Genomic DNA, 25,976 nt, shown 5'->3' on the forward strand with positions numbered 1-25,976 from the left:
ATGACTGGTACTGAATAATAGAGAATTTCAAAGGCAGACTGAAACAAACAAAACAATGAATCAATGAGCACGAAGACAGATCAATTGAAATTATCGAGTCATAGGAACAGAAAACAAAAGACAAAGAAAAGGAACAAAGAGAGTCTATAGGACTTACAGGATAAATTAATGGAAACAATGTACACATCACAAGAGTCCCAGAAGGAGAAGAAGAAATTCCCAAATCTGGGGAGAAATTTGGACATCCAAGTTCATGAAGCTAATAGTTTGCCCCAAAATATCAATTCAAAATGACTTTCTCCAAGATACGTTATAATAACACTGTAACAAGAAAAATGATAGAAAAAAATCAATGGAACAATGAATTAGTTTTTTGAGTAGAAAATCAAAATTGACAAACTGTTAGCTAGACTATGAAAAAAAGAGAGATGACTCAAGTAATAAAACTAGAAATTTTAAAAAGGCAACTTTACAACTGATACCACAGAAATACAAAGGATCACATGAAACTACTATGAACAATTTCATGCCAACAAATTGGATAACCTAGAAGAAAGGGATAAATTCCCAGAAACATCATGATGTTAATGGACCAGTACTGTATATTCTTGAATTTTCTAGAACTTCATTAGGTGATAAGTTTAGGTATGAATATTTGTGTTTTTAGAAACCAACTCACCTACAAAGGTTTTACCTTTGATAATATCAGCAACCTCAATATTGTGCCATGGTTATTTTAAAATCCTGTAGTTTTCCTTGTGCTTCAGCATAAACATAAGTACATTCTGTTGTCTTATTTTCCAATAATCTTTAAAATGTTTTCCCAAAGATCTAAATATTTTAATTTAACTACAACTTATTTTAGAGATTAATAACTTTATTTTAAGACAAAACAATTTATATTTAAAAAAAGAATCATCACATGTTGATTAATGCAGCTGAGAGATATTGATTGGTGTCAAAATGACAATCGTATACTTTCAGGCATGTCTAACAAACTGGGAGGGCAGATAAACCAAGAGAGCATTTGCCTGATGGCCCTGAGTCTCTTGTGAGATAATTCATATTGAGAGAAGGAGTAGGGCATCCGTTTGTACAAAAGTTTTGGTCATTTGATCATAGAGTGATTCTGATGAGAGCACTGACTTGGACCTTCAGGCAGATTCCATGGCACAGCCTTCACTGGACTTGAGGTTTTGGATTATAGAACCTGAAAGAATTGTTTTAATAAAACTCAATTCAACCTTGGGGGAAAGCAGCACTTGAGAGCCCTTTAAACTGCAACTCAAATAGAAAAGAGGAATTCACTCACAGTTTTGCTTTTTTTAATACTCTTGTGTTACTGGTGTGTGTGTGGAGGTCGGGCTGTCCTGTTTTGTTTAACTGATTCAATTTTTTATAATTTTTACACACAGTACATCTATAGGTAATGATCCTCTATTCACTTTTTTCTTAGCTTTTCCTTAATCTCGCTCCTATTTGACCTGTCCCTTATTATGTAATTTTGATATTTAACTGATTTATAGATAGTGCTCATTAGGGGAGATGTATTTTCTTAGTTTCAAGATGTCAGGGTACTTCAGATCCTCCTTTGTGTATTGAGATGGCAAAAAGCCATTTTAAAATATCACAGCATTCTTTGATAGAAACTTCTAAAGATAAATCTCTCAAGATAAACAATTCCAAGTTGGAGGTCACACTGGCACATTTGGATCCCCCGTTCTCTATAATGATAATTTCCACAAGCTGTGGGTTGCTCAGGTGTTGAGGGTATTGTTAAAATTCTGCAGTGGGGAAGAGCTATACTTATTTCATATTTGTTCAAAATGTAGCTCTTTGAGCTGGACCTTGCATGTCACTTTCTTGCTTCCAAAATGACAGTTGTGAGCTCATAAAGTCACCCAAGAATTTGATAGCCAAATTGAACTCTATTTTCTCTATATTTGCTTGTATGCAAGGAGGGCACAGTTTCTAAAGGCTGTAAAAGAGGCCGTGTTGAAGGGAAGTAGTCCTACTATCAAAAACGTAGTTTTTCAGAACTAATCAGTTTTTTGGCATCAATTCTTTCATTAATAAGTCTATACAGTATTCACATGTATATTATGTGAGAGTTGACCTTACCTGAATATATTGGAACAATGTGAGATTATATGTCCCAACTTTATAATGAAATTATTGAGAATTGTTTTAAATTTTAAATCCAGAGAGAACTTTTAAAGAGACAATTCACAGAAACTGATGTAATTGCTTTCGATCATAGGTGAGCCTTTGTCCTTGAATGCAGAACACTGAAATGTTACATTTTATTCCCATGCGTTAATAATATTCAATGATGAATTAAAACACCTGAATTTTAGTTATGGCCTTGCCACAATCTAGCTAGGTAATGTTGGGCATGGCTTTTTAACATATCTTCCCAAATGAAAATGAAAGGGCTGAATGAGATTTTCTTTCCTTCTGGCTATATAACTTTTTCTTAAATTGAAGTATAGTTCATTTACAATCTTGTGTTAGTTTCAAGTATATAGCAAAGTGATCCAGTTATATATATATATATATACACACACACATATATGTATATTATACATGTATTCTTTTCCAGATTCTTTTCCATTATACGTTATTACAAGATAGTCAGTACAGCTCCCTGTGCTATACAGTAAGTCCTTGTCATTTACCTATTTTATATATAGTAGTGTGTATATGTCTGGCTGATTAACATTTTAAAATCCTAAAATGTCAACACTGGGAGCCCAAGTTCTTTTCCAAAATTTTATTTTGCATAACTTCGAGTGAGCTCAGTGGGTGCTAAGGACCTGGGGCTCTGCCAAGTGTTGGACAAATGCTTCCTCTGCTCTCCTAAAGTAGGTCAGATCGCTACTCCTTAGCACACATCAGATCACTGGTGGTGGGAATGTTGAGACTGCTCCAGATAAGAGCTGCAAGCTCACCTCATGACATCTATGTAGGCGGCCCAGAGTGGGTGAGGCTTGAGAATGTGGGCAGCTGTCTACACCCAGACTCACCATTCCTGTTCTGGCTTCACCTCCTTCACCAACCCACATTCCAAAAGTCTCTCAATTAGTGTGGCTGCTGGTAGCTCAGTTCTGAAGAGGTGATGTAAAAGTAAAGAAATATTTTACTTTAAATAGTATTTTTTCTTAAATTCTAACACATTCTTTACTTAAAATGACAATAACTATTCTCCTGGCCTGCTTAAATATTAGTAGGCTAAGGAATTGTTCACATGGCCACATAGCTGATTGAATTGGGGCATTTAGTTCATGAAAATAACTAGGCTGCATCTCCTTTTAGTTATTGCAGATGATTTAATGACCAGGTATCCATCAAAGTAATCTCTCAGCAATTAACTAGTGATTACAAACCCAAATAAAACTTTTCATTTCTATTTAGTTGAGCTACCTAAAATGGCCTAAACTTGGAAGATTCATTTTCTTCCAATCAATGTTCTTACCCATAACTAAAAATAGAAAATGTCCTAAAATTTTTTGACATTCTTGATAAGTAAAAATGCTTTTCACTACATTGACCTTCAGCCAAAGGACAGTGATCACTGAAGCCCCAGACTGTGACTCTAAAGGGTCATAAAGTTTTCTGTAGACTTCATACCTTTCTACCTATAAAAGATAGATAAGAACTAGGAAAAAGTTCATTTATAAACTTTTTTTCAGATTCCACATATAAGCGATATCATATGATATTTGTACTTATTTACAAAACAGAAATAGAGTTACAATTTTCTACAGGTGTAAAAAATAAATTTATGGTTACCGGGGGTAAAGGGGGGAGATAAATTGGAAGATTAGGATTGACGTATACACACTACTGTATATAAAATAGATAATTAATAAGGACCTACTGTATAGCACAGGGAACTCCACTCAATACTCCATAATGGCCTATATGGGAAAAGAATCTAAAAAAGGGTGGATATATGTATACGTATAACAGATTCACTTTGCTGAACACCTGAAACTGATACCACATTGTAAATCAACTATACTCCAAGAAAAAAATTTTTTTTAAAGAACTAGGAAAAAAAGAAAATGATGCTTCCTATGGTCCATATTACCTGATGATGAACAGGGATTTTATGAGTTGTATCATATCACATAACTCCAGGTTGCATCAAAGAAAGTTCTTTCTACACACCAAGTTGTTTGAGGGAGTGGGCGGAGCCAGGTAGTATTGGGACATCCTGGATGTTGTTTCCATTCTACTTTATGTTCTTTTGTTCCTGTCAACCGAGCTTGTTTAAGTTGCTTCGGAATTTGGAGAAGAAATTACAGCTGGAAAATATATGAAGGAGTTTTTAAACCTACAGATTCTTCTGACTTTAGAATCAGTTGTTATATTACCAAGAACAGATAAATGCAGATGTTGGACCATGTCAAAAATCTTGTCAAGAGAGTGGATTGTTTCACACAGAAAAGAGATGTGGCTTCTGATTCTGGTGGCGCATTTGTTCCAGAGAAATGTGAATTCAGGACATATGCCAACTAAAGCTGTGGACCCAGAAGCATTCATGAATGTTGTAAGTTGGGATTTTCCATATTTGGGGGGAAACAAAGAACTTTACATGTTATTGTTTGTCTCTGTGTATTATCTGCATTGTGTATTATATTTATATGTGGTGGTGATTTCTGCTAGTAGAGCATAGTTGTAAATTAACATATTGTACTGGAAAGAACACTAAGTTGGGTGTGGGTAAACATGGGTTCATCTTCAACAATTTCAGTAAACTTAGGCAAATGACTTAATCCCTTTGAGCTTCAAACACAGTTTAACTTTTTCTTGAATTCTTAGGTTCATTCCAGGAGCAGTTAAATCATTGCAGTATCTTGGGTCAAGCTCAGACCCATGATTATTTCCACATTGTCCGTGCTTTCTGTTCTTTTTCTACTTTTTCCAATATTAGAAAGATGCTAGACCTCCTTTCATACTCTCAGGACAGTCACTTCTAGTAACACCCTGTGCCACCCTAATCTATTTAATCCTGGTTTGAGCTGGTAACTCTGTGGACTAGAAGTAAAAGGACCCCTATGAATGCTAGAGAGGTCCTCCTATGAGTAAACTTCATGAATGAAGTGAAATTTCTAGGTATCTCAGAGAATACTTTTTGGCTTACTTTCACATTCTTAGTTGAATTTTAACAATGTCCACCATATAGTAATACTTATCCCATAGCAGACATTGTGATGAAAGCTGTAGAGATACTGTTTGATTTTATCTCTTTTTTTTTTGATCATCTCAATAGGTCAGAAAAAGCTTTTGATTTTATCTTCACTGCCCTATTCCATAGATAGGACCATACTCATTTTTCCAATCAAGGAAATGAGATTAAAGAGGTTAAACAACTCAAATCAGGCCACACCCCTGGTAGGTGGTAGAGCTAGAATTTAAATCCGGACCTGCCAGAACACAAAGCTCATAATTGTGACAACTATGCAATAAACCCTCCCAGAGAAGGAGAGGCTACCTCCAGTTGAGTGAGGTGATTGTGCGTAATGTTCATGCTCCATACATTTATCATAGATTTAACATGCTTTTATACAGATTTAAGACCTTTTTTACAGAAGCCTCCTTGAATGAATTCTAAAACTCTGACAGGCTATAGAAATATTCTGAATCTACATGAATGCCAAATATCAGGTTTCTTTTGACCATTCCAACTATTGACTGTCTTTTGATGGTTTGTCCAGATAGCAAGTTGGTGTAGATCCTTAAGGGCCATCCTTCTGGCCCTGAGAAGTTCCCATACAAATTCCTCTAGGTCATTAAGCGAAGGGGATCTCTTTAGTTGTAGGTAGAGCCAATCTCCCTGGGCCTCACCCACTGGGTGTGGCCAGCACCTAGACACTGTTTGGGCTTCAGGAGCTCTAAGACTAAAATCTAATGAATTGGACTCTGCTATTTAGCAGTCATACATGGAGAGGCAAAGTAAGATAGAAAATTCTTGTAATCTCTCATATAAATTAAATGAAGTAGAATAAAAAGTGCTTCAGAGTCTGAATTGGTTTGACTCTGAGTACTAATTTATATGGATATAATTTATTCTGTATTTTGGTATACAACTGCCCTCATTCAGGTATTTTTCTAGCTAGTGTTAGTTGAGCACCTATTAGGTCCCGATACTGTGTTATGCACTGAGGTTACAGAGAGATCTAAGCGCCCTGATTTCATGGAGTTTACAATCCAGCAGAGAAGACAGACACTCAATTCCTAATCACTCAAAACTAATCACAAGAGAAGTGAAATCAAAGAAGAAAACATAAAATAGGGGGACTTAGGGAATTTAGGAAAGTTTTTCTGAAGAAAGGTTTCTTCACCTGAATTCTGAAATGTGAATAGGAGTTACTTGAAAGGGAGGGTGGGGGTGATTTTTAATTATAGTAGTAGTTAATGCTCATTGAGTCCCTACTATGTGCCAGCCAATCTTGTTAGTGTCATATGTGCATTATCTTTTCACATTCTTTGCAATAATCCCAAGGAGTATAAGCCACTGGTATACCTAATTTACAGACGAATAAACTGAATAAACTGAGGAATAGGGACAAGTTAACTAAATTTCCAAAGATCACACAGTTAGTTTATGCATTAGTGTGAGAGCCAGGATTTAAAAACCCAAGCAGTGGGACCCCAGGGCCTTTCTCTTAACTATTATGCCCTTTTGTCTTGTATACTACACTGGGCATTTAGCTTTCTCCTCTTTTGTTCCTTTAAAAGCAGCAGCTAATAGAAATAATTCCCTCCTTCTCTAAGTAACTACAGTAGGCAGAAACTGAGGATACTGAGGAGATCGCAGCAGCTTTATATTTTATTTTTTTGTTTATTTATTTTATTTTTTTAATTTTTTTGCGGTACGCGGGCCTCTCACTGCTGTGGCCTCTCCCGTTGCGGAGCACAGGCTCCGGACACGCAGGCTCAGCAGCCATGGCTCACGGGCCCAGCCGCTCCACGGCATGTGGGATCTTCCCGGACTGGGGCACGAACCCGTGTCCCCTGCATCGGCAGGCGGACTCTCAACCACTGCGCCACCAGGGAAGCCCAGCAGCTTTATATTTTACAAAGAGTTTCTGTATGTAACAACTGTATGGAGTAGGGGTCCTTAACCAGGAGTCCATATATAGGGAACAGGAAATCTGAAACCCCTGAAAGTATATGGTGTGTCCATGTGTATATCCATTTCTATATTTTCCTCAAATTCACTGAGGGATCCTTAACTTAAAGGTGTTAAGAACTACAGTCAAACCTCCATATCCGTGAATGCGGAACTCGCCAATACGGAGGACTGACATACTACCCCATTTTATGTAAGGGAATTGACCATCCTCAGATATTGGTATCTATGGGGTGTCTTGGAACAAATTCCTCGCAGATACTGAGGAACAACTGTACTGCTCTTGAGTCTGTGGTTTTAGAGCGGAAAAGAAACTTAGGGAATACATGGACCAGGGGTTCTCATAAGCTGTCCTGCCCCACTGGCTGCATTGGAATTCCCTGATTCCTAACCCGAAGTGGGCCCAGGAATATTTATGTTTAAGTGTCCCAGATGTTTCTGACACACACCCAGGTTTTGGAATCAGTGTTCTTTTCCAGTGGTTCTCAAATATTAGAGTGCATCAGAATTTTCTAAGGAGCTTGTTAAGACACAAATTGCTGGGCCCCAGCCCCAGAGTTCCCAATTCAATAAGTTTGAGTGGCGACTGATCATTTGCTATTGTTACCAAGTGCCCAAGTGATGCTATGCTTTTGGTCCAGAGCCCACATTAAGAACTACCCTTCTAGTTCAATCTCTACATTAAAGATAAAGAAAATGAGCACTGAAGAGGGTTTGCTAATTTTTTTTACAATAACATAATTAGCTAGTGAAAAGCAAGGAATTTCTTGTCTATCTCTTCCAGCATCAAGGAATCTACTTTTTACCTTATAATCATTGAGAACATAACCATACAGAACTGAACTCAAAAAAGAATTGTGTTTTTTCCATAGAGTGAAATCGTCCAACATAAAGGTTATCCCTGTGAGGAGTATGAAGTCACAACAGAAGATGGGTATATCCTTTCTGTTAACAGGATTCCTCAGGGCCTAGTGCAACTTAAGAAGACAGGTATGTTTCACCCTGTGTTACCCCATCATAGCAATCCTTCCTACATTAAACACTTCCTTGTGATTTGAGTGTGTAGAGGGAGCCTGGGCTCTTGGTACAGACTGGGCTCATTGTTCCAGCCAAAAGATGCCTTCAGCTACCTCACAGTCCCCTCCACCACTGCCCCATCCCCAATTATCTTAAATAAACATAGTGTTTGCTTTTCAAAAAACACCTTCAAGAAAAGTTCATTTCTTGTTCCCTTCTAGTATTTAATTTATTCCCCAAACCCCTCCTATACAGATATTCTAGAATATCCACTGATGATCTCTTAAGCAGATGATGCCAACCCTTGCTCATGAAGAACGCAAACTCTGCCATGGCATCTGACGCCCACCCTAGCACACTCTATATTCCTCATCCAGACAGCCCTTTAAATATTTAAGACATTGCCCAGCTTTTCACTAAAGTCTTTTAAAGAATTGGGCAGTATGTGTACATTTTAAATTTTTGGTACGTGTTTCCATATAATCCCTTTTTTTTTTCTGTATGGGATTTTGGGCTATTGTTGGCTTTTAAGAAACTCACCTTTATTACTATTAAAGTGTAATAGTACACTATTGCCCATCCTTCATCTCTATTTGGCTCTATTCCTTTTAATACTCTAGCTCTATGTTTATAGCAGCAACTACATTATCTGTCATGTGTACAGATAATGTAATTCTTTATTGTGTTCTTTCTGTATGCCAGGTACAATGCTAAGTGCTTTATTTGTGTTAGTCTCATATAAGTTTCACAATAATTCTGAGAAACTGCCACTCACAGAAGTTAAGTAACTTGCCCAGAGAGTCTTTGCTAGTCCTTGCTAGTATGCTGAAACATCTGCACTTAAATTAAGATTTGTCTGCCAGTGTAGCCCATGCTCTTACCTAGGACCAGAAAACGCTGGGTGAACGCTATTGGGCTTTGATATAAAGAAGCTGCAGGGTTCTATTTTATTCCAATTTATATTTGTGCAGCTTTTTGAAAACCAGCTTTTTTTTACACCAGCTGAACAGCCGTGCCTTATATATGTCCAGCATGCCCTTCTCTCAGTGCCTTTGAACTTGCAGTTCTCCTTCTGGACCACTGTTTCATCAGATATCCATGCAGTTTGCCTTGGCCCCTCTTTCAGGCCTTCTCTTTCCCATTCTTCCTTCGACCACCCTATTCAAAATTGTAAGCCCTTGTCAGCTACTGAGATTTAGCCCCTAATCCTGCTTAATTTTCCTTATAGCACCACTGATATGATAGATATTTGCTTGTTTGTTTATTATCTGTCTCTCCCAACCAGAATGTAAACTTAGAAGGCACAGAAAATCTATCGATTTTGTTCAAGGCTATAAAAAGTACCTAAAAGAGTGCCAAGCACATGGCAGGTGCCAATAAATATATGTGGAATGAATGAATGAATTTTATATAAATACATGTATAGCCTGGAGACACAGAGAGAACTTTTTCACTAAGCTCCACAAATCGGAAGACTGTGGCAGTTCATAAGCTTAGGGGTCACCTTCAGCACCTATTCATGGATGGAGTTTTGTTTTCTCACGTCCTGTTTATTTAGACTGTTCACTCATTGCCCAGGAGATTGGAGTTCAAGGTAACAGCCTTTAAGGTCCAGTCGGTGCCGAATACTCCCCTCTACTGTCTGATGTTGTTCCTGCAGCACCCGTTGGCCTCTTTAAGGAAGAAATCTCCCAGCCATGAAGGAAAAAAAGATTTCTAACCGTCTTTTCAAAAAGAGGGCCAATGTTTTCTTTTTTTGTGACATCTTTGTCTGGTTTTGGTATCAGGGTGATGGTGGCCTCATAGAATGAGTTTGGGAGTGTTCCTCCCTCTGCTATATTTTGGAAGAGTTTGAGAAGAATAGGCATTAGCTCTTCTCTAAATGTTTGATAGAATTCACCTGTGAAGCCATCTGGTCCTGGGCTTTTGTTTGTTGGAAGATTTTTAATCACAGTTTCAATTTCAGTGCTTGTTATTCGTCTGCTTATATTTTCTATTTCTTCCTGGTTCAGTCTTGGAAGGTTGTGCTTTTCTAAGAATTTGTCCATTTCTTCCAGGTTGTCCATTTTAGTGGCATATAGTTGCTTGTAGTAATCTCTCATGATCCTTTGTATTTCTGCAGTGTCAGTTGTTACTTCTCCTTTTTCATTTCTAATTCTGTTGATTTGAGTCTTCTCCCTTTTTTCTTGATGAATCTGGCTAATGGTTTATCAATTTTGTTTATCTTCTCAAAGAACCAGCTTTTAGTTTTATTGATCTTTGCTATCGTTTCCTTCATTTCTTTTTCATTTATTTCTGATCTGATTTTTATGATTTCTTTTCTTCTGCTAACTTTGGTGTGTTATTTTTCTCTTCTTTTTCTAATTGCTTTAGGTGCAAGGTTAGGTTGTTTATTTGAGATTTTTCTTGTTTCTTGAGGTAGGATTGTATTGCTATAAACTTCCCTCTTAGAACTGCTTTTGCTACATTCCATAGGTTTTGGGCCGTCGTGTTTCCCTTGTCATCTGTTTCTATGTTTTTTTTTATTTCCTCTTTGATTTCTTCAGTGATTTCTTGGTTATTTAGTAGCATATTTTTTAGCCTCCATGTGTTTGTATTTTTTACAGTTTTTTTCCTGTAATCGATAGCTACTCTCATAGCAATGTGGTCAGAAAAAATGCTTGATACGATTTGAATTTTCTTAAATTTACCAAGGCTTGATTTGTGACCCAAGATATGATCTATCCTAGAGAATGTTCCATGAGCACTTAAGAAGAAAGCATATTCTGTCATTTTTGGATGGAATGTACTATAAATACCAATTAAGTCCACCTTGTTTAATGTGTCCCTTAAAGCTTGTGTTTCCTTATTTATTTTCATTTTGGATGATCTGTCCATTGGTGAAAGTGAGGTGTTAAAGTCTCCTACTATGATTGTGTTACTGTCGATTCCCCTTTTATGGCTGTTAGCATTTGCCTTATGTATTGAGGTGCTCCTATGTTGGGTGCATAAATATTTACAATTGCTATATCTTCTTCTTGGATTGATTCCTTGATCATTATGTAGTGTCCTTCTTTGTCTCTTGTAATAGTCTTTATTTTAAAGTTTATTTCATCTGATATGGGAATTGTTACTCCAGCTTTCTACATGCTAATATCACTGATGAACACAGATGCCAAAATCGTCAACAAAATACTAGCAAACAGAATCCAATGGCACATTAAAAGGATCATACATCATGATCAAGTGGGGTTTATCCCAGGAATGCAAGCATTCTTCAATATATGCAAATCAATCAATGTGATACACCATATTAACAAAGTGAAGGATAAAAACCATATATCATCTCAATAAATGCAGTAAAAGCTTTTGACAAAATTCAATACCCATTTATGATAAAAACTCTCCAGAAAGTAGGCATAGCAGGAACTTACCTCATCATAATAAAGCTCATATCTGACAAACCCACAGCCAATATCATTCTCAATGGTGAAAAACTGAAACCATTTCCACTAAGATCAGGAACAAGACATGGCTGCCCACTCTCACCACTATTATTCAACATAGTTTTGGAAGTTTTAGCCACAGCAATCAGAGAAGAAAAAGAAATAAAGGGAATCCAAATCGGAAAAGAAGAAGTAAAGTTGTCACTGTTTGCAGATGACATGATACTATACATAGAGAATCCTAAAGACTCTACCAGAAAACTACAATAGCTAATCAATTAATTTGGTAAAGCAGGATACAAAATTAATGCACAGAAATCTCTTGCATTCCTATACACTAATGATGAAAAATCTGAAAGAGAAATTAAGGAAACACTCCCATTTGCCATTGCAACAAAAAGAATAAAATGCCTACCTACCTAAGGAGACAAAAGACCTGTATGCAGAAAACTATAAGACACTGATGAAAGAAATTAAAGAAGATAGGAACAGATGGAGAGATATACCATGTTCTTGGATTGGAAGAATCAACATTGTGAAAATGACTATACTACCCAAAGCAATCTACAGGTTCAACTCAATCCTTATCAAACTACCAATGGCATTTTTCACAGAACTAGAACAAAAAATTTCACAATTTGTATGGAAACAAAAAAGACTCCGAATAGCCAAAGCAATTGAGAAAGAAAAACAAAACTGGAGGAATCAGGCTCCCTGACTTCAGCCCATACTGCGAAGCTACAGTAATCAAGACAGTATGGTACTAGTACAAAAACAGAAATACGGATCAGTGGATCAGGATAGAAAGCCCAGAGAAAAACCCACATACATATGGTTACCTTATCTTTGATAAAGGAGGCAAGAATATACAATGTAGAAAAGACAGCAACTTCAATAAGTGGTGCTGGAAAAACTGGACAGCTACATGTAAAAGAATGAAATTAGAACACTCCCTAACACCATACACAAAAATAAACTCAAAATGGATTAAAGACCTAAATGTAAGGCCAGACACTATAAAACTCTTAGAGGAAAACATAGGCAGAACACTCTATGACATAAATCACAGGAAGATCCTTTTTGACCCACCTCCTAGAGAAATGGAAATAGAAACAAAAATAAACAAATGGGACCTAATGAAACTTAAAAGCTTTTGCACAGCAAAAGAAACCATAAAGAAAACGAAAAGACAACCCCCAGAATGGGAGAAAATATTTGCAAACGAAGCAACTGACAAAGGATTAATCTCCAAAATATACAAGCAGCTCATGCAGCTCCATATCAAAAAACAAACAAACCAATCCAAAAATGGGCAGAAGACCTAAATAGACATTTCTCCAAAGAAGACATACAGATGGCCAACAAATACATGAAAAGATGCTCAACATCACTAATCATTGGAGAAATGCAAATCAAAACTACAATGAGATATCACCTCACACAGGTCAGAATAGCCATCATCAAAAAATCTACAAACAATAAATGCTGGAGAGGGTGTGGAGAAAAGGCAACCCTCTTGCACTGTTGGTGGGAATGTAAATTGATACAGCCACTATGGAGAATAGTATGGAGGTTCCTTAAAAAACTAAAAATAGAACTACCATATGACCCAGCAATCCTACTACTGGGCATATACCATGAGAAAACCACAATTCAAAAAGAGTCACGTACCACAGTGTTCATTGCAGCACTATTTACAATAGCCAGGACATGGAAGCAACCTAAGTGTCCACTGACAGATGAATGGAAAAAGAAGATACACACAGACATGCAATGGAATATTACTCAGCCATAAAAAGGAACGAACTTGAGTTATATGTAGTGAGGTGGATGTACCTAGAGACTGTCGTACAAAGTGAAGTAAGTCAGAAAGAAAAAAACTAATACCATATGCTAACACATATATATAGAATCTAAAAAAAAAAATGTTTCTAAAGAACCTAGGGCAGGACAGGAATAAAGACAAAGATGTAGAGAATGGGCTTGAGGACACGGGGAGGGGGAAGGGTAAGCTGGGACGAAGTGAGAGAGTGGCACTGACATATATATGCTACCAAATGTAAAACAGATAACTAGTGGGAAGCAGCCACATAGCACAGGGAGATCTGCTCAGTGCTTTGTGACCACCTAGAGGGGTGGGATAGGGAGGGTGGGAGGGAGAGGCAAGAGAGAGGGGATATGGGGATATATGTATACAAATAGCTGATTCACTCTGTTATACAGCAGGAACTAACACAACATTGTAAAGCAATTATACTCCAATAAAGATGTTAAAAAAAAGAGGGCCAGTGAAATTCATCCTGAAAACAACTGAAAGATGTCTATAAGCTTGTGACAAAAGACTTTTTAGGCACTTCCATGGTGTCGCAGTGGTTAAGAATCCGCCTGCCAATGCAGGGAATATGGACTTGAGCTCTGGTCCTGGAAGATCCCACATGCCGCGGAGCAACTCAGCCCATGCGCCACAACTACTGAGCCTGCGCTCTAGAGCCTGAGAGCCACAGCAACTGAAGCCCTCGCGCCTAGAGCCCATGCTCTGCAACAAGAGAAGCTACCGCAGTTTGAAGCCTGCGCACCACAACAAAATGTAGCCCCCACTCGCCGCAACTAGAGAAAGCCCTCATGCGGCAACGAAGACTCAACACAGCCAAAAACAAAATAAATAATTTTTTTTAAAAAGACTTTTTAAACTTTTATTTTATCAGGTTGGCTTGTAGGTCCTTTTCACATGAGGGCCTGTAATCATCAAACCATTACATATATATACATATATATATATATACACACACATATATATGTATACACACACATATATATGTATATATCTGGTAATATTAACATATATACACATATATATGTATATATGTGGTAATATATATACACATATCCGTGTATATATGGCAATATTAATAATTATATATAATATGTTTTTATTATTAATATAGCAAATATATAATATATTAAATATATTTGTGTATATATGTATTTTTATGTGTGTATATTAACAGTATGTCAATAATTATATATACTCTATAGTACTATATAATATATATTAATTTTATATAGTATATTAATTTTATGTTAATAGAAATGTTATATAGTATACATTATTTATATTATGACATTAATATATACACATATATTCATGTATAATTCTATAATATATAAATAATATATTAATATATAATAACATAATTTCTTTTTATTAATATATAGTAGCTATGATTATTATATATAATTATCTTAATCATTATACTATACTACCTCCTGGGGCACTTCCAATTTTCTCTGATCCCAGACAAGTCTAGTAATAATAATAACTACACAAAAGCAACAATAGAGGCCAAACTTTATTGATTCTTTCTCTGTGCCAGGCATTGTGCCATCTGTTTCTTTTTTTTTTTGAATTTTATTATTTTTTATACAGCAGGTTTTTATTACTTATCTATCTTATACATGTTAGTGTATATACATCAATCCCAATCTCCCAATTCATCCCACCACCACCACTACTCCCACCCCCGCTTTCCCCCTTGGTGTCCATATGTTGTGCCATCTGCTTCTTGTGTATTATTTTATTTAATCATAACAAAAATACTATTTTTTTCACGAGGCAATCAAGGCACAGAAAGGTTAAGTAACTGGCCAAGATAATCAAGCTAGCAAGCAGCTGAATCCAGATTCGAACACAGGTTTGTCTAACTTGAAATCTTTCGCACATTAAAGGATAACGAGAAAGGTGCAGAATATTTCACGCTGTTGAAATTCACTTCTTTGTAGGTCCCAGGCCTGTGGTGTTACTGCAGCATGGCCTGCTTGGAGATGCTAGCAACTGGATTTCCAACCTGCCCAACAACAGCCTGGGCTTCATTCTGGCAGATGCAGGTTTTGATGTGTGGCTGGGGAACAGCAGGGGAAACACCTGGTCTCGGAAACACAAGACCCTCTCCATAGACCAAGATGAGTTCTGGGCTTTCAGGTATATGAAAATCTTGAGAGTGGAGGTGGACATGGATGGCTTTAGGAGAACTGGGTAAAGAATTATGGCTTCTGATAAAAAGAAACGAAATTGAGTTATTTGTAGTGAGGTGGATAGACCTAGAGTCTGTCATACAGAGTGAAGTACGTCAGAAGGAGAAAAACAAATACTGTATGCTAACACATATATATGCAATCTAAGAAAAAAAAAAAAGGTCATGAAGAACCTAGGGGTAAGACGGGAATAAAGACACAGACCTACTAGAGAACGGACTTGAGGACACGGAGAGGGGGAAGGGTAAGCTGTGACAAAGTGAGAGAGTAGCGTGGACATATATACACTACCAAACATAAAATAGATAGCTAGTGGGAAGCAGCCGCATAGCACGGGGAGATCAGCTAGGTGGTTTGTGACCACCTAGAGGGGTGGGATAGGGAGGGTGGGGGGGAGACGCAAGAGGGAGGAGATATGGGGATATATGTATATGTATAGCTGATTCACTTTGTTATAAAGCATTTATAAAGCAATTATACTCCAATAAAGCAATTATACTCCAATAAAGATGTTTAAAAAAAAGAATTATGGCTTCTGGTATGTAGATAATTTACTTTGGTTGGCTCATCAATATCCCAACATAATATCTCCCAATTGGCTTAACTGACTAGTGATTCTTTGGATTATGTAAATGGGGTTCCCCAAGTAGAAGGTTAGTCTGGTGAATGGGATGAGAATAGTGGTTGGTGTTAGGTGATTGAGACTGGAATGGGAGAAGTGTAAGTTCCTTTCCCTTCAGATGAATATCCTGGGACTAACTCTTCCCTGAGTGATGACAAGGACTAGTACCCCCAGAAGGAGATGAGGCCAGGCAGTATTAAAAATATACTGGGAAATAATAAGCCTTAGGGACCATCAATTTGATTAACACATCTCTCACACTCTTACAAAAGTTTTTTAGTGTTTTTATTTAAATTACCTATTGATATTCAACTTTCTCTTTATCCATTTCACCAGAGAAAGGCCCCTGCAGCATTTTTAATACTTTTCATATAAAGAATCTGAATGGCTCTGTGCTGTTCTGCTAATAGAATAAGAGGACATCTCCACCAGCAGGTGGAGCCTATGCTCACAAAATGTTCATTAAGACGGTTATTTCTCTATGATAATATCTAGAGAAAACAGCAGCTTGCTAACAGCCTGTGACCCCAGAGGCACCCATGCATCACAGGTTTGAAACAAGTCCATTCTGAGTGTTGTAAGGGGCACAGTAACAAGCTGATGGGGTCAACAATTCAAGGCATTGTTTGTAAACCATGGGGGCTGCTTTTGTTTGTTCTGATTATAATTTTTCATATAACTTTGTCTTTTCCCCTTGTAGTTATGATGAGATGGCTAGGTTTGACCTTCCTGCAGTCATAAACTTTATTTTGCAGAAAACAGGCCAGGAAAATATCTATTATGTCGGCTATTCACAGGGTACCACCATGGGTAGGTTCCAAAAAAATCAGGTTTGTATACTCAGAAGAAATGTGAGCAAATGGCGCACAGCCAGGCCTGGGATCAGGCATCGCATACTTCTCTCTGATCTGGCCTTATCCGCTTCAGGGTCACGGGATTCTAGTTTCTCTCTGCCCACCTTTCTCCACAACCTGCAAATATCAGCTTAAACAGAGTATACAGGCTCTTTTGAAATAGACACATAGTATTTCAAATATAGTGGCCATGTCCTGGCTGTATATGATAGTCTTTTCCTCCCAAAGGCTCCAAAGAGATTGTCCCTTTGTCATTGGGAGAATTAGTCTCTATTTTACAGGTATAGAAACCTATACCTAGACTTAACCAGTGTCCCATACCTAGTCTATGGCAGAAATAAGAGTTGGAATCCAGTTCACTAGACAACTTGTCTACTAGATTATGTTCCAATTTGGGTTCCGGAAAAGTTAGAGCTCCAGGAAAACAAGCAAAACTCTGCTATCTCAACACCCATTATGTTACAGAACATGCTTCTTATCAATAAACAAGACAATTTCTTTAACTCTCGATTTCTCTCACTGTAAAGATTTATTAAAAATATCCCCAAGAATCTGAGAATTAAACAAGAGCCATGAAAGTCTCCTGCAAAGTGTCTAACATATAGTTACCTCTCAAAGTCCATGTTATTGGACTCAATAATTTAATTTAATAATTCACTGAGAACCTAGTACTGGGCAACAAGTATCTAAATGTCAGAGGGAACACAGAGCAGTTGTTGCTGCTGTTGTTTTCCCTGTCAAGGAGCTTATAATTTCACAGGAGAGTTAAAACACAGTCACATGTAATTGCTGAAATATCTTGATAAAAGTAAAATAAGCACTTTATTAGTTCTAGGATATTCAATATCCATGCTGACATATTTCTCTTTTGCAGGCTTTATTGCATTTTCCACTATGCCAGAGCTGGCTCAGAAAATAAGAATGTATTTTGCTTTAGCACCCATAGCTACTGTTAAACATGCAAAAAGCCCTGGGGCCAAATTTTTGTTGCTGCCAGATGTGATCATCAAGGTGTGTGACTCCTCAGAAAATTCCTTGTCTATGCACAAGAGTTTTCCAGCCCATTTGCTAAGACATACACTTCTACGTTAGAGACACTTCTTTTGACTGTAATGTAATGACTATTCCATTTCATATTTTTACAGGGATTGTTTGGTAAAAAAGAATTTCTCTACCAGACCAGATTTCTCAGACAGTTTGTTATTTACCTTTGCGGGCAGGTGATTATTGATCAGATGTGTAGCAACATCATGTTACTCCTGGGAGGATTTAACACAAGCAACATGAACATGGTAAGTGGGAGCTTAGTGAATTCTCACTGTCCCAAAGCAAAGCGAGGAGTTATTAGTCTCGCTCCTTGAGGGTGAGTTAATGCCAGGGAAGACTTAGAGAAACGATCCTCCAAGAAACTCCGTTTTCTTCAAATCGTAATAATATGTGGAAAACGCTTCAATGTGGTCTGAGTCAAGGTTAACACAAGGGCATGACTACACATTAACGTCATAGATTAAAGATCGAAGAGGTCTGAAAGCAGCTTTACTACAGTGAATCAACAGATGCAAAATAGAACCCAGAAGTCAAAAGAGAAAACTGCCATGCGTCACCTACTTCTTCTTTCTACTCGGGTGCTTCCGGTTTGTAGCTTAAGTCCTGTGATAGGCTGTCTGGGAGTTTCGGTTTGGCTAAGGCATAGCTACGACTTGGTGAGTGTGACAGTGGGTTCCCCAGGAAGCATACTGTGAGATGGAGATTCGTGTGCAGAATGATTTGGGGTTAGGCCCTTGGGAAAACATCTAGAGAAGGGAAGGAAACAGGATTTGGTGGATAAAAAGAAGTCCAGGGCTTCCCTGGTGGCGCAGTAGTTGGGAGTCCACCTGCCGATTCAGGGGACACGGGTTCGTGCCCCGGTCCGGGAAGATCCCACATGCCGCGGAGCGGCTGGGCCCATCAGCCATGGCCGCTGAGCCTGCGCATCCGGAGCCTGTGCTCCGCAACGGGAGAGGCCACAGCAGTGAGAAGCCCGCGTACCGCACACACACACACACACACAAAAAGTCCAGCTGTGATGCAGTGCCAGTGGGAACCTCAGTTGATCCTCTAGGGATCTGTGAAAATGGGATGACCCTTCAGAATTGTCCCAAGTTAACATCAGAGGGCTGGGTCTTTATACCCCCATATCAACTAGTCATTTAATGCAAACAACACCAGTAATCGGGAGATATTGGCAGGGCAGCTCTCTGCAGAGGGAAGAATACCCCCAAGGACACCAGACAGCGAGGGAGCTATCTGCCAACAGCTGGAGGAGCATGTTTTTAATTCCTGAGGATTTTTTTCTTTTTAATTAATGATACAATTAATGGCTACCTTTTGATAAGCATTTTATTATATGCCAGGCTGTTAGTCCCCGTAACAACCCTATGACACAGGTATTATCAATATTCCCACTTTATAGATTAGACTTAGTGGATTAAGTAATGTTCCCAATTTCACCTAAAAGTTATATAGCAGAGGTGAGATTTGAATACAGACCCAGTTCCTGAGCCTTCATCTTTAATTACTCTAAGAAAGTTTTTTAAAAGATGAAGTCAAGATGTCTAATGAGAAGCTTTTCTCTGATGAAGAATATAGGATACATTTAGTGGCATTTTTTTTTACTTATGTGCATGTGTATATTCCTGTTTCATAGATAAATGCTGATACTTTAATGATGTTCCCATTTCTTAGTCTGATAGCCTGTAGATTTGGTCTTGACAAGGCGCACATCTTGTGAGTTTTTCCACGTCCCACAAACTACTCATGCTTTATTACAGAGCCGAGCAAATGTATATGTCGCTCACACACCTGCTGGAACATCTGTGCAAAATATCCTGCACTGGAGACAGGTAAGGATGCTGAATTTGTAGTCTTTGTTAACGGTCTTTGTGCAGTTTGTCTGGAATAGTTAAAGGAGGCCCTTTGGACAGCCCAGGGGTTATTTCACATTTATTCCAAGATGACTCGTGATTCTGTCAACGCTTTTTCAACTGTGAGCTTGATCTAGAACACTGAAACTTTTCAGGATATGGGAGGAAAGGATTGGCCCTAGGACATCTTTAGTGGACCTTAAAAGTGTGAATTCAGATGGTTCAAGTGAGACCTTTCTCAGTCTCTAGCCATCTCAAAGATGAGGCTGGGGGCTTCCCTGGTGACGCAGTGGTTGAGAGTCCACCTGCTGATGCAGGGGACACGGGTTCGTGCCCAGGTCTGGGAAGATCCCACATGCCATGGAGTGGCTGGGCCCGTGAGCCATGGCCGCTGAGCCTGCGCGTCCGGAGCCTGTGCTCCGCAACGGGAGAGGCCACAAGAGTGAGAGTCCCGTGTACCGCAAAAAAAAAAAAAAAAAAAAAAAAGTTGAGGCTGGAGATCACTTTTCCACATTCTCCTTTCGGCTCTTCCAGCAAGACAGTATGGTCAAGTAGTCATAGAAATGCAAATGTGGACCTAATTACCCAAGGAGATTTTCACAGGAGTCTTTTGTGCCGCAGACTTCACCTGGGGTCACAGGAGGGAATGTCCTGATTACCAGTCACAGGAACTGTCTCTAGGTGCTGTGTGGTGGGTTCCTTCAGAATTAATTCAAGGACAATGTGACTGCTAATTATTCTTTCACATGTGATGAAGCACTGAACCTAATGTTGCTCATTATAGATGATACTATAGAGTGACCCCAATTGGCTGTGGAAATAAGAATGTACATAGGACAGAGAGCTGAGCATCACTAACCTTAGATTCTCACTTACTAAAACTACAACTTTGTTAAAAAAAAATGGGAGACTTTTAACTCGAGCAAAAAGTTTTAATAGTGATGATGACACCTATGAATCATAAATATTGGTCCTATCTGTTTTTCTAACAACTTAGAACCTAGTCAAATTTTTCTTCAAATGTTATTGTTATGTTTTAGTACGTGTGTGAAAGAGAGAGAAAGAGACAGAGACAGAGACAGAGAGAGAGAGAGAGAGATTTTATCATCAAAACCAAAGAAGAATTCTACCCTGGATTAAATGTTGGTCATCTTCTCCCAGAATCACCACGTTGCACAACTCTAGGGGTTGCTCTCCCACTGTAGCCTACAGAGTTGTGCAGGATATCCCCCTACATAGACTACAATGGGGATACACTTTTTGGAGTTGTATAATATGGTGGTCAAGTATTTCTATAGCACATTTTTCTCCCTGAAAGGACCTTATTCTTGCCTTTACACTCTCCCGAAGATTATCCTAAACTTGAACCGTAGAGCAGCCTCAGCCTTTGTTCTCTGCTTCCCTCACAATTGCAGACTTGGTAGCACATTTTCACCCCTCCTCCCACCGTTATCCCGTGACACATTTGAATGTCATGTAAATTTTTGTTTCCTTTTAGGCAGTGAATTCTGGGGAACTTCGGGCATTTGACTGGGGCAGTGAGACCAAGAATCTGGAAAAAGGAAATCAGGTAACAAAAGCAAATACCATCTGCTGAAAATATATCCTTTTGAAATGTGTGAGAGGGAAGTTATACTGGCAGTTTATTCTAGAAATAGGAATAAAATACAAGAATTCAAGTAGAATGGAATACTACTCAGGCATAAAAAAGAATGAAATAATGCCATTTGCAGCAACATGGATGGACATAGAGATTATCATACTAAGTGAAGTATGTCAGATAGAGAAAGACAAACACCATACAATATCACTTATATGTAGAATCTAAAATATGACACAAATGAACTTATCTGTGAAAGAGACTCACAGACATAGAGAACAGACTTGTGGTTGCCAAGGGGGGAGGGGGATGGGGGGAGGGATAGATTGGGAGTTTGGGATTAGCAGAGGCAAACTATTATATATAGCATGGATAAACAACAATGTGTCCTACTATACAGCACAGGGAATACAATGGAAAAGAATATGAAAAAGAAAGAATTCAAGTAAAAAGTAATTAGCTCTGGTTCGACTTCATTTGAAAATGGAAAAGTTCAAAGCTTAGCCAAGAGAATTTTTTTTTTTTTTTTTTTTTGGCTGTGTTGGGTCTTCGTTGCTCCTCGAGGGCTTTCTCTAGTTGAGATGAGCAGGGGCTACTCTTTGTTGCGGTGCATGGGCTTCTCTTGTTGCGGATCACGGGCTCTAGGTGCACAGGCTCAGTAGTTGTGGTGGGCAGGCTCAGTAGTTGTGGTGCACGGGCTTAGTTGCTCCACGGCATGTGGGATCTTCCTGGACCAGGGCTTGAACCTGTGTCCCCTGAATTAGCAGGCAGATTCCGAACCACTGAGCCACCAGAGAAGCCCAGCCAAGAGACTTTTAAGGGTTAAAGAGAAACACTTTTAGAATGCAGCAGGAGAACTTTTTTGATGAGGCTGCCTCCATGAACAAGGCACGGGGCTTCTTAGGAGCAAGATGGGTAGACTTAGTGAAGGGAAGGGTGTAGTCTGTGGTGGCTACTAGAGCATCTTTCAAGATTAAAAACAACAACAACAACAGAAGAAAACCACAAATGAGGATGGCAGGGGTGAGGTTGGTTCATGGTACAGTAAAAAGAGTATTAATGACAAGTGAGAATTACTGTATTCGTTTTGCCTCTGCACTACAAATTTGTATGATCATGGCTAGGCTGCTTTGATTCTTCAGGCCTCAATCTCTTTCTCTTTAAAATAAAAATTACTGGACTAGATAACATGTAAGAGTTCTCACTGGTCACACTTTTAATGAATCTGTAATTTGCAAGTGAAAAATATAAAAAAATATTACCCAAGAAAATCTGTGTGTATAATCAATGTTGTGGAATAAAATTTAAAACAAAAGTTATGGAGAATTAGAAATGAGTATTAAACTTTTCTAAGCATAAAACCTTCACTGGGGCTTCCCTGGTGGCACAGTGGTTGAGAGTCTGCCTGCCGATGCAGGGGACACGGGTTTGTGCCCCAGTCCGGGAAGATCCCACATGCTGCGGAGCGACTGGGCCCATTAGCCATGGCCGCTGAGCCTGCACGTCCAGAGCCTGTGCTCCGCAACAGGAGAGGCCACAACAGTGAGAGGCCCGTGTACCGCAAAAAAAACCTTCACTGAAGATTACTGGTTAGATTGTGTGAGGATGTAAGCAAATATTGACCACACACATAAAGCTGGAGGGAGCAGAATACACACACAGGCTAATCTTTGAGAGTCTCATATCACACTTAACATCCACTTCTGTAGATATACTTCTGTATATATAGATATAAAAGTCTCAGAAATTGGACAGACCACTGTCGTGCCTCTGAATAGCAAACTCTCAATCACAGGTACCAGCTACATTTTTAAGATCCTTCTTCATTGTTTCCTAAAATGTATCTTTAGAGAAAGCATCCCAGTTCCAAGATAAGATTTAATTTATCAACATTTAAGGTCATGAGTTAGAGAGAAAGTGACTTGTGCAGAGCAGGTGCCAGAAAATGGTCATGGAAAGAAAGAGAAAACATACATGCAAAAAGGTGTCATAGATTCACAGAGCCTTAGAGCTAGACCTGACATTCAGTTCAGTCTTTTCACCTGTTAGATGAGAAGAACATAATACAGGCTCCATCGAGTATTCCAACCTTTCGTATCTAAGTTAATCTATAAAAGACAGGTCTGACCACCAAATTCCAGTATATGTGTGTGGAGGGGAGTTTCTCCACATGAACAAACAATTCTCCAACACCAGGTGGGTGACTTAGTGTTTAACTCAATTCTGACACTGTCTACCCAGAGATAACATCAGATTCCACAGGTTGAGGGCTCGGTCCCACAAGACTATCCTCCAGTTCAGATGCCAATCGCAAGCCCAGCTTGTCACCTGTGTGTCTGACCCACTGGCTATAATTCAGAGGTTCCCATGACCCCCGTCTCAGGCTGAGGTTTGATTAATTTGCTAGATTGGCTCATAGAACTCAGAGAAACACTTTGCTTACTAGATTATTGGTTTATTATAAAAAGATATAACTCAGGAACAGCCAGATAAAAGAGATGCACTGAGCAAGGGAAGGGGAGCAGAGCTTCCATGGCTTTTCCATGGGGCCACTCTCCCCACACTTTCACGTGTTCACCAACCTGGAGGCTCCTTTTGGGGTTTTGTGGAGGCTTCCTTAGAGAGGTCTAATTGGTTAAATCATTGGCCACTGGCGATTGAACTCAATCTCCAGCCCATCACCCCTCTCCAGAGGTCATGAATGGGACTGAAATTTCCAACTCTCTAATCACTTGCTTGCCTCAACTTCTGGAGCTCAGCCTCCATCCTGTTCAAAAAATCACCTCATTGGGCTTCCCTGGTGGCGCAGTGGTTGGGAGTCCGCCTGCCGATGCAGGGGACATGGGTTCGTGCCCCAGTCCGGGATGATCTCACATGCCTCGGAGTGGCTGGGCCCGTGAGCCATGGCCGCTGAGCCTGCGCATCCGGAGCCTGTGCTCCGCAACGGGAGAGGCCACAACAATGAGAGGCCCGCATACCGCAAAAAAAAAAAAAAAAAAAAAAAATCACCTCATTAACGTCACAAAACACACCTTTATGGCTCCTGTCACTTAGGAAACTCCGAGGGTTATTAGGAGCTCTGTACCACAAATGTGGATGAAGACCACATACATATGTCTTATTATAACTCACAGTATCAGATGCTATAACTTCAAATTCTTAAAAGCCACAAAGAGAAACAAGGACTGCCGGGATTGGAACCCCGGCTCCCAGGTGGATTTTCTGAGTGAGAAGTGAACCTTGACATATCTGTTGAAAGTTCTGAGTGTTGGTTAACCTCAAGGGCTCTCAGTCAGCCAGCTTGATCTAGCAGATCTGTTTGAATAAGGGAAGTTCTCAAGAATTAGGAATCCTAGGTAACCTTCTTTGGGTGATGTGGGACTGGACCTGGAATCTAATTTTTATCTCCTTTTGGTCCAACTCCCTGAGTTCCAGTGCCATTGACTTCCCCATGTTTCTGGAGACACAGTCAAGCTGGGTGTGCCCCAAGGGCTTTCTGTTAGGACAGAAAACCCCTGTGAACACCCAAGTCCTTTTCAGTAGTTTCCATCCTCTTGCCTTTCTCTGTAGAGTATCTCCAAATCTGTCCTCATGAAACTTTGTGAAATTATCTTTGAAAAAGATAGGAGCATTAACTTTTAAAAGGCACTTTGTGTGTTAAATATTTATTAATAGGAAGGAAAAGAATTGACCATGTAATGCCTAAAGTGCTAGGCAATTGAGATGTTTTCTCAGTTAATCTAGTAAATTAGTTCAGATATCATCCCCATTTTGCAGATGAAGAAACTGAGGTTCAGTGAGGCTAAGTCAATTTTTTTCCTTCAAGTAGGGGTTGGAGCAGAAACTCTTAATGCAGTTCTATATGGCTTTAGTGCCCACGCACCTTTCATTACAACACAAGGCATATTTACTGTGTTTATTAGAAAAGTAAATTATGAGTCTGGAAGTCCAAATGTTATCTACAGTTAAAAACTATTCCTTTACTCTAGCCAGCTCCTGTAAGGTACAAAGTTAGAGACATGACGATCCCTACAGCAATGTGGACTGGGGGTCAGGACTGGCTTTCAAACCCAGAAGACGTGAGAATACTGCTCTCCGAGGTGACCAACATCATCTACCATAAGAACATTCCTGAATGGGCTCACGTGGATTTCATCTGGGGTCTGGATGCTCCTCACCGTATGTACAATGAAATAATACATCTGATGAAGCAGGAAGAGACCAGTATTTCCTAGGGAACTATCAGTGTCAGCTTGTGAAGCATCTGATAATGATAAGTCTTAGGAAAAACCTCATGAAAGATGGGGCCAGGGTACATGAATGGAGGACTTTAAAGATTTCCAGCATTGGAAACCTACCATATTAGTAGAAGGGAAGGCAGA

At 39.0% G+C, this 25,976-nt stretch overlaps 1 protein-coding gene across 1 annotated transcript; it reads left to right on the forward strand.

The window, feature by feature from the left end:
• Window positions 1-4,393: 4,393 nt before the first annotated feature.
• LIPM (lipase family member M) lies at window positions 4,394-25,829 on the forward strand (the record flags this gene model as incomplete). Its single annotated transcript, XM_079698354.1, has 9 exons — window positions 4,394-4,555; window positions 8,014-8,131; window positions 15,364-15,562; window positions 16,938-17,047; window positions 17,966-18,102; window positions 18,237-18,383; window positions 19,902-19,973; window positions 21,493-21,564; window positions 25,584-25,829. The coding sequence occupies exons 1-9, from the start codon at window positions 4,409-4,411 to the stop codon at window positions 25,827-25,829; spliced, it is 1,248 nt and encodes a 415-aa protein (XP_079554480.1). The 5' UTR covers window positions 4,394-4,408.
• Between the last annotated feature and the right edge of the window lie 147 nt (window positions 25,830-25,976).

Source organism: Hyperoodon ampullatus (assembly GCF_949752795.1).
Source record: "Hyperoodon ampullatus genome assembly, chromosome: 1".
Taxonomy (NCBI): domain Eukaryota; kingdom Metazoa; phylum Chordata; class Mammalia; order Artiodactyla; family Ziphiidae; genus Hyperoodon; species Hyperoodon ampullatus.